Source organism: Diaphorina citri, unplaced genomic scaffold (assembly GCF_000475195.1).
Source record: "Diaphorina citri unplaced genomic scaffold, Diaci psyllid genome assembly version 1.1 scaffold1398, whole genome shotgun sequence".
NCBI classification, from domain to species: Eukaryota; Metazoa; Arthropoda; class Insecta; order Hemiptera; family Psyllidae; genus Diaphorina; species Diaphorina citri.
The window spans coordinates 3,271-19,915 of NW_007378824.1; the positions used below are offsets into that span (position 1 = coordinate 3,271).

A 16,645-nucleotide genomic window follows, 5' to 3' on the forward strand; every position below is an offset into this window, starting at 1 on the left:
ATTTTCCAATCAAAAAGACCTGATCTGAGGGTTATCCCTCACATGCTCTAAGATTTTCCACATTAACAATATGAGGGCAGAATGTAATAAAATATGGGGAGGTTAATTTAAATGGTCATTTTCATTCCCAGAGACAAGCAAAACATATGCCAACATAAATCTAGGTATATGTAATAGCAAAATGTAAAATCATTTAATAACTCTGAATAAGTATTGGATGCAATGAATTATATTGACAGAAATCTGGGACTAAAATAACCTTACAATCAGTGGTATTTGGTCGGTTTCTGACGTTAGGTCAAGTTAAAATCTCTTGCTGAGGAACCATTCTATGTTTTTTTATGTCTCTACACAGGGCTTTTTTTGCAACTCTGGTGTAACTATATTTAAAAACAATCGACCTTTTGTAAATTCAAAATGCACATTAAGGAAAGGCAAAACTAAAAGAAACACAGGGGAAGATGACTTGAATATGTTTTACAAGTATTGAATTGGGGCGTGGTCAGGTTTTGAATCCAATATGCACCCAATGGGACCAGGGTCCTTACTGGAATGCTGAATTCTTCACGTAAAGGTAGTGCAACTCTGTAGGTACTTAAAAATAATCAACCTTTTGAAAATTCAAAATGCACATTAAGAAAAGGCAAAAGTAAAAGAAACACAGGGGAAGATGACTTGAATATGTTTTACAAGTATTGAATTGGGGTGTGGTCAGGTTTTGAATCCAATATGCACCCAATGGGACCAGGGTCCTTACTGGAATGCTGAATTCTTCACGTAAAGGTAGGGCATATGAGGTATTTTTAGGTGATAGTCGTACTTTTAGGTGATTTATATTGACAGAAATCTGGACTAAAATAACCTTACAATCAGTGGTATTTGGTCAGTTTCTGACAATCGCTGTCGTAGAAATCATCAAAAGAAAGAAAAGGGGTTTTTGCCTTCGACCTTAAAATTCCATTATTTCTTAAGAAGGCCTTGGAATTTTCCTCATATTCCCTAAAAATCCATTACTGACCCGAGGTTTCTGACAATCGCTGTCGTAGAAATCATCAAAAGAAAGAAAAGGGGTTTTTTGCCTTCGACCTTAAAATTCCATTATTTCTTAAGAAGGCCTTGGAATTTTCCTCATATTCCCTAAAAATCCATTACTGACCCGAATGGATCTGTCCTGAAGACTTTACCAGTGCATGGGCAATATGTAACATTTTATAACACTGGTATTCTGAGATATAATATGGCATAAAAATGTACCTTAATAATCTTTAGTCTGAGATATATTATCCCATAGGACATACAGTGTTCAAAAACTATATCCACCCATGTCTCCTAGTTCAGTCGAGTTAGTTTTTTCATCATCATCTTGTCTTCATCATCATCTTTCTAGCTTGGGGTATCTGTATGTAACATTTTACAACACTGGTATTCTGAGATATATTATGGCATAAAAATGTACCTTAATAATCTTTAGTCTGAGATATGTTATCCCATAGGACATACAGTGTTCAGAAACTATATCCACCCATGTCTCCTAGTTCAGTCGGGTTAGTTTTTTCATCATCATCTTGTCTTCATCATCATCATCTTTCTAGCTTGGGGTATTTCAAGTCCGGGTCTACAACTCTATGTTGACATTAAGGTTGACTTCTACGCAAGCGCAGAGGCCAAAGTTGACTCGTGGTTAACAGAGACTGTATCATCTTCTCAGTAGCCAATACCCCAATATTGTCAAAAGACATTAATTTAGGTTACTCCAAAACAAAGGACTATCTTCCCTTCAGTGTATTTCTCTAGTCTTTTGGTACATCTAGCACCGAAAATATTGAGATTTCGAAAAATCTCATGATAGTGTACTCAGCATGAGATTAAGTAGGTAGGTACCTTACTTAGATAAAACAAAGGACTATCTTCCCTTCAGTGTATTTCTCTAGTCTTTTGGTACGTCTAGCACCGAAAATATTGAGATTTCGAAAAATCTCATGATAACGTACTCAGCATGAGATTAAGTAGGTAGGTACCTTACTTAGACTATGGAAAAGCCCATTTTTTATCTGATGGAAAAATCCATCAGTTGGGTCAAATCTGGTAACCAATTTTCGAGCTACTTTTACAAGGCTAAATTACTTCTTTTTAAATTACATTTGATCAATTTTTTCCTACTACCTAATTATGTAAGAGAACTTGGAAAAGACAAGAGTTACAGTACCTGTCAAACAAAACTAACTTCACATGTATTACAATGTAGGTACGTGGAAATACAAACTAAACCAGGAAATGACACGAAACTTATGAAAATTATTTATATGTACAAGAATTCCAAATACTTAATTAGATTTAAGAAAAACACATTACCTAGGTATTGAACTTTTTCCTATTTTGTCTTTAATATGCCTATCCATCCTAACAATTATTTGTTTACTAGCTGTTCGCCACGGAAAAATGTTTTCGGGAGTCGAACCCTGAAAACAGTGTAATTTGTAGTTTTTACACTAGGGGTATTTTTTTGTCCAAATCCAATGAATCCATCGAATCTAGATCTATTTTGACAAAAGAAGAGAAAAAAGTACCCCTAGGTAAGTAGGTACTACTGACTTATGAAAAATAAAACCGAAAGAAAAAATAAATAATAATAATAGATAAAGATTTTTCAGGAAAAAAATGGCGAAAGAACCTCCCCATACTGACGAGAAGCATGGTCCAACCTGAATGCCCTCCTCGGATACAAAACTTTACAGCATAACTACCAAGGTACGAAGTAATAAATGGTAGAGAAAATTTTCTCCCACCTACAACATTGCTTTTGAACTGAAAAAGTAGCATCGTATACAAAGCTCCTTAGAGCATCGTACAGAAAGCTCCAAAGCTTAAAGTTCTAGCGCATGCGCAGGGGAAATTTCCCCCACTTGATTCTGATTTAAACTCCTCCCCCTTCTGAACTTTTCAGTGTGCTGACAAAGTTATCTTCCGGGGGTGGGCATTCGGGTGGGGACTATGCTTCTCGACGGTCTGGTAGCTTAAAAAAAAATTCGCGCAATTTTTTTCTTGAAATTTTTGTCAAATTTTTTTCCTCTTTTTTTATACCTATTTATTTTTTCTTCTTGTTAGTATTTATTTTTTTTATTAATATTTTTTTTATTATTATTAATATTTATTAGAGTATTTATTTTTAATTTCTTTTGAACTTAGAAATTATATGTATGATTTTGTAAGAAAAAAAAAATCTTCATATACAAAGATAATTTTTTTTATAGCAAAAAAAAAGTCCTAAATTAAAACCTAATGTATGTATACCTACTATATCTTATTAAATAAAATGAAAATGTCCATTGCATATTACATTTCTCAGTAGTTCTTGGCTTGAGCTTGGTGATTCTTTACAGGTACCTAGTACAATTATTCTAGGGGGAGATGGAAATGGTATAAACTTTCCAAAAACTAAAGGGACAAAGAAAATGGAGTAACGTCTAAAGAACCATATCGTACCTACCTACTTATAAAACAAAATAATAAAAACACAATAAAGTTCAGGTATCAAAACTTGAACAACAACAATAATTATAATGGGGTCTTGGGCTGGTTGGACAATATCATCTGAAAGAGATGGGTCCAAGGGTTGCTGATGGAACAGTATTTGCTATTTCACGAGAATCACAAGTCACAAGGCTTGAGATTGAGATACCATGCAATATTGCAATAGTCACAGTGCAATAGTCCTAAACAAAAATGAACGCGGCACACAAGGGATTAAGAAGAGACCGCCTTAACATGCCTGAGCTTCAGCACACATTCTTTCTAGATATTTCAAGGGGGAAAAAACACTGGTCCAAGCTTGGAATTCGGAAGGATCAAAAAATAGGAAATATCAACAATGTATAACACCTGTGGGACACGGATACTTGATTTTCGGCGTCAAAAATAGATTTTCTTTACATCACAAACATACCTACGCGCGTTTTCTATCGAAATTTTTGAATATGAAATGAAGTTTCCGCTAAGGTTATCGGTAATTTATACGAACTTGATTGTTGACTTAACTCAGAGCATCTATTGACTGTTTGAATCAAAACGGTAAATCAATCGATAGAATACGTCACTATTGTCGCTCGATAGACCGTCATAGATCATCTTTCCATTTTTAAAATTTCAAAGTAAGTATGTACATACTTACGTATTGTAAGTAGTCAGAACCTATTATTAGGTAAATAGGTAACGGTGATCTAGAATTGATAATCTAGATATCTATCTGGTTGATGAGAGGCATAAGTAGATGTCTAGGTACTCATCTCTCATCTCACATCTGATACGAGATAGATAGATACGTTATGATGAACTTTCAGACAAATTCTTAGAAGAAGACAAGTGACATGACAGCCAAATTGGTCAAAAAGTTAGACCAGTGGTTCTCAATCTTTTTTGAGGTCTCCCTCCAAGTTAGATACGTGCACAACTGCAGGTATGAGTAGGTTGTAGGTTATTTAAATTGGACATTCTAGAAATCTAGACAAAGAACAGATGGGGTATCTATATCTGGTTGATGAGAGGCATAAGTAGATGTCTAGGTACTCATCTCACATCTGATACGAGATAGATAGATACGTTATGATGAACTTTCAGACAAATTCTTAGAAGAAGAGAAGTGACATGACAGCCAAATTGGTCAAAAAGCTAGATCAGTGGTTCTCAATCTTTTTTGAGGTCTCCCTCCAAATGAGGCCAAAGATCTCTCTGTTTTGTATAATCCGCGAGGTAAAACACGTACCTAGTCAGAAAACAGGTGAGAGTTAGGTAGAACACGAAATTGGTTAATAGAAAAGCAACAGGCTAGACTCACGTTCAGCATTGACTATTGAAGTGGTGCCTGATAATTTTATTATTCCGATATTCCTAGAGTTTCATCATTTTCGGGATATCTTAATCTTTTTTCCTTATCTTAGCTTGGAATTTGAAATCTTGATTTTCCTTTGCTTCGGCCGCTAGTTGTAATAAGGCAGATAATACTGTCTCTTTTTCAAATTGGATTTAGGCTCTAGGGACCTGAAAACGTGTTTTAGTACTAAAATCTGACCATCGAAAATTTGACCCGATTACATTACTTTCCTTCCTATAGGATAAGGAAAGTAAAAATGAATCTTGAGTGGAGGTATTTGAAACCGCAAGACTCTGAAACACAGATATTTTGAATAAGGTAAGTGATGTACATGAATTTATTGTTCCTGGGGCCTCCCTACTTGTTGCGTATGTAGGTAAATTCATATTGGTAATTGAGGTTGGAACCTGAGATCATTTGCTCAAATTTGTTTGGAAAAGTATAGAAAATAGTGTAATAACCTAAAAAATATTTTCTCTCTGTGTTTGCCCAAACAAATATTTGCCTCAAATATTCCAAGTATAATATAGTCCCAAGTCACCAAGTAGAAAATATAAATTTATTTGTTTCTATTTTTCTGCATTTGTTTTCACAGAGCAAACATGTTATTATTATTTTGTCAGGGGCACTACACAAAAGTGTATAATTCGGCTGTCTAGTACTGCTTTGATAATTTTCACTTTTGGGCTCCTGATACTAACTTGTATAAGATCTAACCACTTGGGGGTGAAAAGGGGTTTTTGTATTCAACACAAATCAAAAACATATCAAAACATGAGCAAGGCAAAACCATTAGATGACAAAATGATATTGTATTACTGTCAATACCCATGGCCACACTCTGATAAAATTTAGACAATTTCCTATAGAGCTAGAAGCAGAAGTCCAACCTTATTAATGATTATTATTTATTATTATTATTTTGTCAGGGGCACTAGACAAAAGTGTATATTTCGGCTGTCTAGTACTGCTTTGATAATTTTCACTTTTGGGCTCCTGGTACTAAATTGTATAAGATCTAACCACTTGGGGGTGAAAAGGGGTTTTTGTATTCAACACAAATCAAAAACAATATCAAAACATGAGCAAGGCAAAACCATTAGATGACAAAATGATATTGTATTACTGTCAATACCCAGGGCCACACTCTGATTAAATTTCATCAATTTCCTAATCCGTTTTAAACAATTTGGTAATTTGAGATTAAATTCAATTAAAAAAAAAAAATAATTTGTCCAATGTTTGTATTGAAATGAACTTATTAATCTGTTTGATCCAACAGGAAGTGTGGCCCTTGTGCTTGATAAAAGGGGTATAGACATTTTCAATGGCTTGATGAAATGTTTAGATTTTCCAATCAAAAAGACCTGATAACACAAGTAGGACTGAAGTCCCTTTACCCAAGCAGTAGGCAACTACTATTATTTTTGTGGTCAAATTTTCAAACAATATTCAGGATAAAATTCCATACTTCGGCTTGAATTAAACCCACGCCCTCCTGATTACCAAGCGAACGTTTTGACTACACCACCGACGAAGGCTAGTAAGGAATTTCGTTTTACACAAATATCTGTTTTAAACAATTTGGTAATTTGAGATTAAATTCAATTCAAAAAATAATCTGTCCAATGTTTGTATTGAAATGAACTTATTTATCTGTTTGATCCAACAGGAAGTGTGGCCCTTGTGCTTGATAAAAGGGGTATAGACATTTTTAATGGCTTGATGAAATGTTTAGATTTTCCAATCAAAAAGACCTGATCTGAGGGTTATCCCTCACATGCTCTAAGATTTTCCACATTAACAATATGAGGGCAGAATGTAATAAAATATGGGGAGGTTAATTTAAATGGTCATTTTCATTCCCAGAGACAAGCAAAACATATGCCAACATAAATCTATATGTAATAGAAAAGGGTGAAATGAAAACAAAAGTATCTCTTGATTAATCTGGACGTTTATTATAATAATGAGAACAATTTTAGTATCAAATGAAACATGAAAAAAACTTAAAATTAAATTTACTCATCTACCTGCCTAGAGGAGTGAGGTCTGGGGCCACAAAGTGAGTTTAAACTCCGTTTAAGTTTTGAGCTCGGTTTAAGCAATCTGATTGGCTGGAATTTTTAAAAATCACCTTGATTTTTTTTCTATTAAACGAGAGTTAAACTGAGTTTAAACTCGCTTTGTGGTCCCCGACTTTAAAGGACAAATCAAGGTGGCAAATACATTTCTACAGAATTTGACCATTTAAAATAAGGTATATTGTTTGGGTAAAATGTATACAGGGATGTTAGGTCAAGTTAAAATCTCTTGCTGAGGAACCATTCTATGTTTTTTTATGTCTCTACACAGGGCTTTTTTTGCAACTCTGAAATTTCAAAATAAAAAGGTAAAAATCCCATTTTTAGGTTTTAAAAAAGAAGATAAATGAAAACTAACCATTCTGCACTAAATGCTGTAAAGAGATGAAGTTAGGGTGGGTGCGACACAAAGTTATTTAATTACAAGGAAAGTTGATTTTGGTAGTAGACCCATGGTCACGCAGAGAATCTGTTGGTATTGTGTCGAGTTGGTGGTAGGGGAAGATAGGAGAGTGGGTGTGAAGGTAGGGGGAGGTGATGCTAGCATTCCCTCAAGGACTGATGTTAGATGTCGGAACACGATGTAAACTTCTGCGGAGATGTTGAAGATCAGTAGGGTTTCACCGCTGAAGGTGCATGGTTGTTGGCAGGGGTTTGTAGCAGATGTGAAGGTAGGGTGGTGTTGTAGAAGTTTTTATCACTGCCCCACAGTTTTTTTTTCCATTTTTATTTCAAGCCTTTTGCTTATCAGACAGAGCCTTTTAAACATGCTCATTAATGTTTTTTATTTTCTAACCTTTTACACCTCAAAAGATGATTTCATTGAAACAAACATGGTGAGGTGTTCTAACAATCTAACTCCTCATCCTATTTCTACTAGGTATCTCAAAAAAGGTTGAATAACCACAAAGTTTGATTTGATTCTAGACTTCTCCCTTCTACATTGGTACCAATTTTGATCTCATATCTTCATTAATGTTTTTTTATTTTCTAACCTTTTACACCTCAAAAGATGATTTCATTGAAACAACCATGGTGAGGTGTTCTAACAATCTAACTCCTCATCCTATTTCTACTATCTCAAAAAAGGTTGAATAACCACAAAGTTTGATTTGATTCTAGACTTCTCCCTTCTACATTGGTACCAATTTTGATCTCATATCTCATCTAGATTTCAGTCTACTCAAACCAATTTGGAATGCTAAATTTGATGAGAAGTTGGCTGTAGGGCTGGCCGAGGTGAGATGGTTGGATTTATTTTCAGGTGAGGGGAGAAGAGAAGAAGCATTGCAGAGATGGTGTTGCTAGCGATGGTAGAAGATGTAGTAGTTTACATTAGTACCAATTTTGATCTCATATCTCATCTAGATTTCAGTCTCCAATTTGGAATGCTAAATTTGATGAGAAGTTGGCTGTAGGGCTGGCCGAGGTAAGATGGTTGGATTTATTTTCAGGTGAGGGGAGAAGAGAAGAAGCATTGCAGAGATGGTGTTGCTAGCGATGGTAGAAGATGTAGTAGTGTAGATATTACATCAAGTAAACCCCTGCAAATTGTTTCAACATAAACTTGGTTAGAATTGTGCTGAATCAGACCACTCATAAAATAGCTGTCAGTTATAAAATGAAATATTCTCTTTCTTCAATAATTTCTAGTTTAACTAATAAAATACTACTAGTAAAAATATACTCCTGTCACAGATTTTAGTAAAGGATTCAATATAAATGGATTTTCTGGATAGGTACCATTCCCACCTAAAGAGGTGAATAAATACCTACTGTTTAATTCCTACCTCCTCTGATGTATTAACTTTTTATTTTAATCTTCTTCTAATACCTACTCGTAATGGTAAATGAAATTGTTTTTCTTGCACATGTTTCATACCTAGATTAGTTTCCTTGATTTACATGGTAATACTACATTTCTTCTAATTTCTTCCATTGGATATATTTACAGGTGAAATTTTCTTTCTTAATGGGTATATGTAATAGCAAAATGTAAAATCATTTAATAACTCTGAATAAGTATTGGATGCAATGAATTGCTCAATACCAAACAAATTTCAAATTCAGTACCTACATAGTATGTGTGGCCATGGATGTAAGTGTAAGCCGTCTTTTACTCATTTGTCCAATATACACAACCAGATTAATCAGATTTGTCTATTACACAACAACCAAAACTCACAACACAGAATGCTTTGGACGGGGCAAGAACTTCAAAGAAATCCTCTATCACAAACAGATTGACATGCATAAAGCTGTAAAGTCAACGAAATTGTTGAAACAGTCTCCAATTTCAGCTGATTAGTTACCAGAAGACATTGTAGCTAGCTTCATCACTGTCAGCAGCAACAACAATAACATCAACAACTGATCAGTTCCCTTGTAAAACTCGAGAAAGTGGAAGAAACTCGAGCCGGGTGTGATGTGTGAAATAACAATGTAGTCAAATTCAAACAAGAACAAAACGCTGTGGAATTGTACAAATAACGAATTGTGTAAATACCTACTGTTCTTTATCCATGTAAATGTACATTGTACATCAATTAATTATGCCAAAATTGAAAAACTCGACAATTTCGACAAAGTGGAAGAAACTCGAGCCGGGTGTGATGTGTGAAATAACAATGTAGTCAAATTCAAACAAGAACAAAACGCTGTGAAATTGTACAAATAACGAATTGTGTAAATACCTACTGTTCTTTATCCATGTAAATGTACATTGTACATCAATTAATTATGCCAAAATTGCCAAATAAACTGACAAAAATGTATTGGATGCATCAAGCTCTTTGTTACCATAACTCTTCTTATCTTCCATTGAACTCATTGGAAACTCACTTTTTTTTGCTCACCTTTTTTTTATTATTATTTTTTAAGAGGTTTGACAGAGGGAACTGTAACTGACAGAGAAAGCCAGCCGTTCCGAGAACGAACATTATCCCATCAGGATAAGGCGGGAATCGAACCCGCGGCCTAGCGCTTACAAGGCAGACGCACTACCGACTAAGCTAACTAGGCTGGCCTTTGCTCACCTTAGGTTATTCCAAAGAGCGTACACGTTTTATCAATGGTCATAAAATTAATTCCCTGTCAAGTTCTCTTATCGAATTCGCATGCATATGTTGCATTGACCATGTTCATGTGAATAGGAGTAGTGTTGTATTCGACCTTTGTCAAGAGGGTATAGCGTACACGTTTTATCAATGGTCATAAAATTAATTCCCTGTCAAGTTCTCTTATCGAATTTGCATGCATATGTTGCATTGACCATGTTCATGTGAATAGGAGTAGTGTTGTATTCGACCTTTGTCAAGAGGGTATACCTCTGACATACCCTTTCTGTGTTTGACCTCAGTCACACTTCCCTGTCTCATCCTTTGTTATCTGGACATATATTGTAGGTACTTGACGCATTGCGAAAACATTGCCACCACCCACATATTCGACATGTACCTACATAATCTATATACATACCTATACACCTCAGTCACACTTCCCTGTCTCATCCTTTGTTATCTGGACATACTCGTATATTGTAGGTACTTGACGCATTGCGAAAACATTGCCACCACCCACATATACGACATGTACCTACATAATCTATATACATACCTATACCTACTACGTACATGACAAAATTTCCAGGTAGAAAAATCAATACCTAATGTTTTGAAACTTGAAAAAAAAAAAAAAATCTCAGTTCTCAGTGAGAAAACAAAATATTGAAGTATAGCACATCACTAGGATCAAATACGTATACATGCATAGATACCTACCTACATAACGTAAGTAGGTACCTATAGGTTATAGTGATTTGTAACTTACCTCGATTCGTCGTCTTCTATTTTATTCGGGGTACACAAAACTAGTCTCAAAATCACAAAATCTCTGAATCAAAATAATCTAGCCATTAGAACTTTGCTTTTAGAGAGAAAAAGACGAACTCCCTCTTTTAGTAAATTCAAAATGAAAAGTACGCTAAAGAAGTAACAAGCAGAAGGAGGTATGTACCTTGAATGAGTTTTCTTAAATTACAAAATGAAGAGAGAAAAAGACGAATTCCCTCTTACAGTAAATTCAAAATGAAAAGTACGCTAAAGAAGTAACAAGCAGAAGGAGGTATGTACCTTGAATGAGTTTTCTTAAATTACAAAATGACGAAAAACCCCTCTTCAAATCAGACGGTTTGAATCACAAAATCAATAAACCCGTCACTGATAAACCCGTCGCTATTCCAATATATAAAAATCTGGTGTGAACATCACACGACTTTCCTTATCCTATTGAATGGTGCTTTTTTGGATGTTCTGTTGTAACATTTACAATATCTCTAACCGTTTAGTCGATATAGCTGAAAACCGCCAAAAAGCGGTCGAAACCCGCCAAAAAGCGGTCAAAATACCGCCAACCGCAGCACTTATTTTAACCAAACGTTTTGTGTTGCATCCTTGTCGCATTTGTGAACTACATACCAAATTTCAAGTCTTTAGCTTATACCGTTCCCGAAATATTGTTAAATTACACCGAAAACCGCCAAAAAACGGTAAATGCCGCCAAGCGTTGCACCGGTCTTAACCAAAAGTTTCGTGTCGCATCATTGTCACATTTGAAAGATACATAACAAATTTCAAGTCTCTAGCTCTTACCGTTCTCGAGATATTTTGTTTACAGACAGACAGACACACACACGGACCAATGGCTGAAACATTGGATTTAGGCTCTAGGGACCTGAAAACGTGTTTTAGTACTAAAATCTGACCATCGAAAATTTGACCCGATTACATTACTTTCCTTCCTATAGGATAAGGAAAGTAAAAAAGTGACTGTCTATGATTTTATAAGCACTGTCCAATTTACCTGTAAAGCTGTTTGCACACATAGTCGACGAACGTCGATCCATGTCGACTGAAACCGTCCACACTGCCTTGATAGTGATTCACCTCGTCGCGTCGATCGACGGCAGTTGACTATGGTACATTGAAGTGCGAGTCTTTTCTGACGAAATTTCTGTGTGTGCTGAGTCCAGTAGTTGGACTATTGCACGACCGTCGACTGTGTGAGAATAAATTCAATGGAGCAGTTGTAAATGGGTAAAAATTATAAATAAATGGTCGCTTCCTATGTAAATATTATTTTTTTTTTTTTACCCCTCATATATTTTTTTTTTTTTTTTTTTTTTTTTTTTTTTTTTTTTTTTTTTTTGGCGGGGCAGCTTTATTGATGAAATCTTTTCATGGTCTTCTACAAAAGACAGTTTATATGTCTCAGAATCATCCTCTATTTTGCTCGATTCAAAAGGTGCTTTTCACATAAGGGTGGTATCTGTATAGTAACTCGTAGATAAAAATTTTCGGCATTTTCAAGTTCACCCGGTACATAAAATTTGATCCGAACTGATAACCGTTTCTATGGCAACCCGACTGGACAGTAAAGCTGACACAATACGGTACTTATGTACACTTCACTTATCGCGCCTTAACTGAGTCATTTTATTTTATGACCTATGATTTTGACTTATTTCTCTAATGCGTATTTAATTTCAGATAAGAGGACATTTTTTTTCATTTTACTCCATCTGTTCTACTCTATCATTCTCTATTTCTTCACAACATAAACGAAAGTCTCAGTTCAAGTGATTGACTGGTAAGCAGGAGTTCTCGGGCTCGAATCCCATCAGGACGTGAGAATTTACCAATGATAGTGGCAGCCTATTCTTAGGGTCAAAGGACTTAATAGTCTTGGTCTGGTTTCGTTGTATAACTCATGTAGTGATTTAAAGGATATATAAAAAAAAATACATATATACATAGGTAATTTTATTTCATTTCCCCCTTTAAAAATAACTAGACTTCATTCTTCTTGGAGGACCTGGACCACTCCCATAAATGTTCCGGTAAGGAAGAAGAACAAGCCAAAAATAATGAGGAATACATCTTTGAGGATACTTATTGGGGTGGACTGCTTGGCAGAGAGATTGATGGTGAGTTCCAATAGACCGGGCACCAGAAAGCCAAGCAGGGGTAGACAGAATGATCCGACTATGGAGATGAGAAACGATAGCTGCTTGACCAGGATTGTGACCAGCACTGAAACGAGTTTTGAAAGAGATGGACTTTTGAAGAACCTACCGAATGTCAAAGCTGTCCAAACATTCTTTTTAAACCTTACAGAATAATGGACTCTTGATTTTGAAGATAGTCAAGGCTGACATTAAAAATGTCAAAGCTGTCCAAACATTCTTTTTAAACCTTACAGAATAATGGACTCTTGATTTTGAAGATAGTCAAGGCTGACATTAAAAAGAAATCGTTTCATCTCAATCTCGAGTTGGTAAACCAGAGTTACCTAGTTTCTCAAACCTCAGATTGCAGGTGGTTTGATCCACATTAAAAAATGAAGATGGTGCCAAAAATATTCTCTACCACCTTGAGCCCAATTCCCCAATAATTATCAGCTCAAAGTCTGAAACAAACAAGGGTAAACTCCCCTACCTCTCTCCAGACTAAAGATATACTTGCTATAAGTAGGGCCATCGGCTTTAAGAAACGCCCTTTGTCACTGCGATCTGGTTAGATCTATTGTGACAGTAAAGTAAAGATATACTTACAACTCACGATGACCAGAACACATCTGATGACGAATTCATATATCCAAAGTTTCAGTGCCTGAGTGGAGTCCGTTGTGTCAAAGCGCCATCGCACGTAATTGGTCCAGAAAATGTTGACGGAAACGTAGAAGTGAATAGGGTAGGTGAAAATAATGACGCCGGCAAATATCAAACGGACAATGATGGCAAGTCTGGAAAAAGAAACAAAAGTATACGAGCATTATCCCATCAGGATAAAATCCGCCCCGGGCGGGAATCGAACTCGTGGCCTAGCGCTTCCAAGGCAGACGCGTTACCAACTAAGCTAATTAAGCTGCTTGAGTTAGTCAACCACGCACAACGCGATGTTAATGCCCGTTCATACTTGTGGTTCGGAAAACAATCGTGTCGTGTGTAGTGTGAAAACTTTGATTTAAATTACATTGCCTACGACATCGACATTCGGAAAAAAATCGGATGAAACTCACGACAATTGGGAACAGACTCTTACTGAACTGATCTGTCGGGAACTGGTGCATTCAATGTTCATATGGTCGCTGACTGGAACCGCCACCTCTACTAAACTTGTGGTTCGGAAAACAATCGTGTCGTGTGTAGTGTGAAAAATTTGATTTAAATTACATTGCCTACGACATCGACATTCGGAAAAAAATCGGATGAAACTCACAACAATTGGGAACAGACTCTTACTGAACTGATCTGTCGGGAACTGGTGCATTCAATGTTCATATGGTCGCTGACTGGAACCGCCACCTCTGTGCCTATCCGAAAGTCTATTCTATGGCTCTAAAAAGATGAGTGTTTCAGGGCTCTTTTTCGTAGTAGTGAAACAACTTTATTTTAGACTAGTGTGGTCTGAGTTATAGCATGCTCATCCCGTAGTGTGAGAGAAGCGGGAAGTGTTAGAAGTTGGAAGACACACTTTCCATTTACCTAATACTCGTAAACCCTTCTGTAACTTTTAATTCCCTCCAGGGGAGGGCGGGAAGTGTTAGAAGTTGGAAGACACACTTTCCATTTACCTAATACTCGTAAACCCTTCTGTAACTTTTAATCCCCTCCAGGGGAGTTACAGAATTTCGGCGGATTAAAACATTCAGCATTCAGAAGGGTAAAATTAAAATACTCACGGGTCATCTTTGGGGATGTTCAACGTGATGCTCCCTTCTACCAGCTGTCCGTACTTGTAGTATCCAATGACGCCCACAAACAGATAGATGATGATGATGGTTGTGAATCCCATATTGAAAATCCCGAACGGATTCTTCCGGTAGGAGCTTGGCGTTTTCATTTCGTCCTCCAGAGCGATCAGGACTCCTATGCCCAAGGAGGCAAAGAGGAAGGTTCCCATGAAGAGAGGAACTTCGTAGAGCTTTCCAAACAACTCAACGTCGCCAGGTCGAAGGATAGGTTTGTCTAGTCCGTCCCGGAATATGTAGTAGCAAACCATGCCTAGACCAATAGTCAGGAGGATATTACCTGGAAGTTGAGGAGATATGGGAATATCAATATACCATTATGTACAAAACAACAATCGTGTATCATGGTGTATAGCTGTATACATAGGTACATCGAAGTGCTGTCTTAACTGACAACAACGTCATAGCTTTAGGTATCTACATTTCAGAAGTCGAAACCTCTTGATCAAAGATTCTGAATTAAAGGAAGGAGAACCAACTCCTTTTATCAGATTGCTAAAAGAATGGACCTTTGTACCAGCAGTAGAATCTGCGTTCAACCTCTTGAATTAAAGGAGGTTGAATGAAGATTCTACTGCTCGTACAAACGCCCATCCTTTTAGCAATCTGATAAAAAGAGTTGGTTCTGCGTTCAACCTCTTTCAAATGATTCCATATAATCTTACCGATACTTGAGAAGGGCGACAGGAAATGCAGATTTTTCATTTGGACCTTTGATTAATTAAAGATTCTGAATTAAAGGAGGTTGAATGAAGATTCTACTGCTCGTACAAAGGCCCATACTTTTAGCAATCTGATAAAAGGAGTTGGTTCTGCGTTCAACCTCTTTCAAATGATTCCATATAATCTTACCGATACTTGAGAAGGGCGACAGGAAATGCAGATTTTTCACCTGGTTCAAAACAATCATCACCACCGTGATGATCAGCTCCCAATGAATTTTCGCCAAACTAGTGTCGGGGGAAAAGTGGTGACAAGCCTGGTCGAAATTGTCCGCGATGAAGTTAATGTAGACACAACAAATGCCCAGGTGGTTCCAAAAGATGAAGAAATCCACAATGATGCTGAAGATGAAACAGAGGGGAAACAATGAGAAATGAATCAATATTGGGGATAAAGAGTCTATCAAATGCTCTTACATAATATAGAGTGGAGGATTTAAGTTGTTAAGTTCAAATTACATATTTACCGAGTCCATATTGTAGTAAGTTAGTACTCCTCTTGACCCTTGATGAATACCTATTAACTACCTACTCGAGATAATTGATAAATCTTTTAAGAAGCACAATATAAGATTGACCCTGATTTTAGGGTTCTTCGAGTGATGGGATACTTACGGAAGGGGTTTAGCAAGCCATCGTAAGCTAGGGGGTCCTTCCATCATGACAAGCTCACATACGTCTGGGAATTGGACTACGTGATATTTCATCTTCTTGCTGACGTCATATTTGATCTGCACCTCTCGATGTACCATAAAAACATAAAACCTAGGATATAAAATGAAAGCTGCAGTCTAGAATAAAATTACATTGAATGTACATTCAAATGTACAGGACATTTTAAATAATGCTATGACGTTTAATGTTTCACAATAAAAAGCTTTTTTTGTACTTCGGGGCTTGGTTCGTGAATTTTTAATGAAATTTATTTGGTGTCTGTAACTTGGTATAAAAGTCTTGGTAGCAAAGAAAATAAGAGGGAAGTAAAGGTTGATGCTAAAAGACATGTTTTACAATGCAGGTAATAAAAACAATGGGAATGTAAATTTAGACGTAAGTACCTAAATACGTACAACTGATGGGTATTATTGACATTTTGCACCACCTATCTTTTAGAGCCATTTTTCCCAGCACTTTTATCTTAAATCACGAATCAATGATACAAC

At 36.3% G+C, this 16,645-nt stretch overlaps 1 protein-coding gene and 4 long non-coding RNA genes across 5 annotated transcripts; 1 reads left to right on the plus strand and 4 right to left on the minus strand.

Annotated features, from left to right (window-relative positions):
* Positions 1-581: 581 nt before the first annotated feature.
* LOC113470106 lies at positions 582-1,291 on the plus strand. The gene is made up of 2 exons (XR_003393285.1): positions 582-886; positions 1,024-1,291. It is a non-coding gene; the product is annotated as an uncharacterized LOC113470106 (long non-coding RNA).
* A 236-nt stretch (positions 1,292-1,527) lies between these two features.
* LOC113470107 lies at positions 1,528-3,130 on the minus strand. Its single transcript, XR_003393286.1, has 2 exons — positions 2,019-3,130; positions 1,528-1,881 (listed from the first exon to the last, which is right to left on the minus strand). It is a non-coding gene; the product is annotated as an uncharacterized LOC113470107 (long non-coding RNA).
* A 2,765-nt stretch (positions 3,131-5,895) lies between these two features.
* LOC113470108 lies at positions 5,896-6,769 on the minus strand. The gene is made up of 2 exons (XR_003393287.1): positions 6,625-6,769; positions 5,896-6,234 (listed from the first exon to the last, which is right to left on the minus strand). It is a non-coding gene; the product is annotated as an uncharacterized LOC113470108 (long non-coding RNA).
* A 3,441-nt stretch (positions 6,770-10,210) lies between these two features.
* On the minus strand, positions 10,211-10,622 carry LOC113470109. The gene is made up of 2 exons (XR_003393288.1): positions 10,567-10,622; positions 10,211-10,428 (listed from the first exon to the last, which is right to left on the minus strand). It is a non-coding gene; the product is annotated as an uncharacterized LOC113470109 (long non-coding RNA).
* A 2,117-nt stretch (positions 10,623-12,739) lies between these two features.
* Positions 12,740-16,212, minus strand: LOC103515686 (proton-coupled amino acid transporter-like protein CG1139). Its single transcript, XM_008480622.2, has 5 exons — positions 16,098-16,212; positions 15,613-15,824; positions 14,692-15,040; positions 13,562-13,752; positions 12,740-13,040 (listed from the first exon to the last, which is right to left on the minus strand). Exons 1-5 carry the CDS (start codon positions 16,187-16,189, stop codon positions 12,805-12,807), a joined length of 1,080 nt encoding a protein of 359 aa, XP_008478844.1. The 5' UTR covers positions 16,190-16,212; the 3' UTR covers positions 12,740-12,804.
* Between the last annotated feature and the right edge of the window lie 433 nt (positions 16,213-16,645).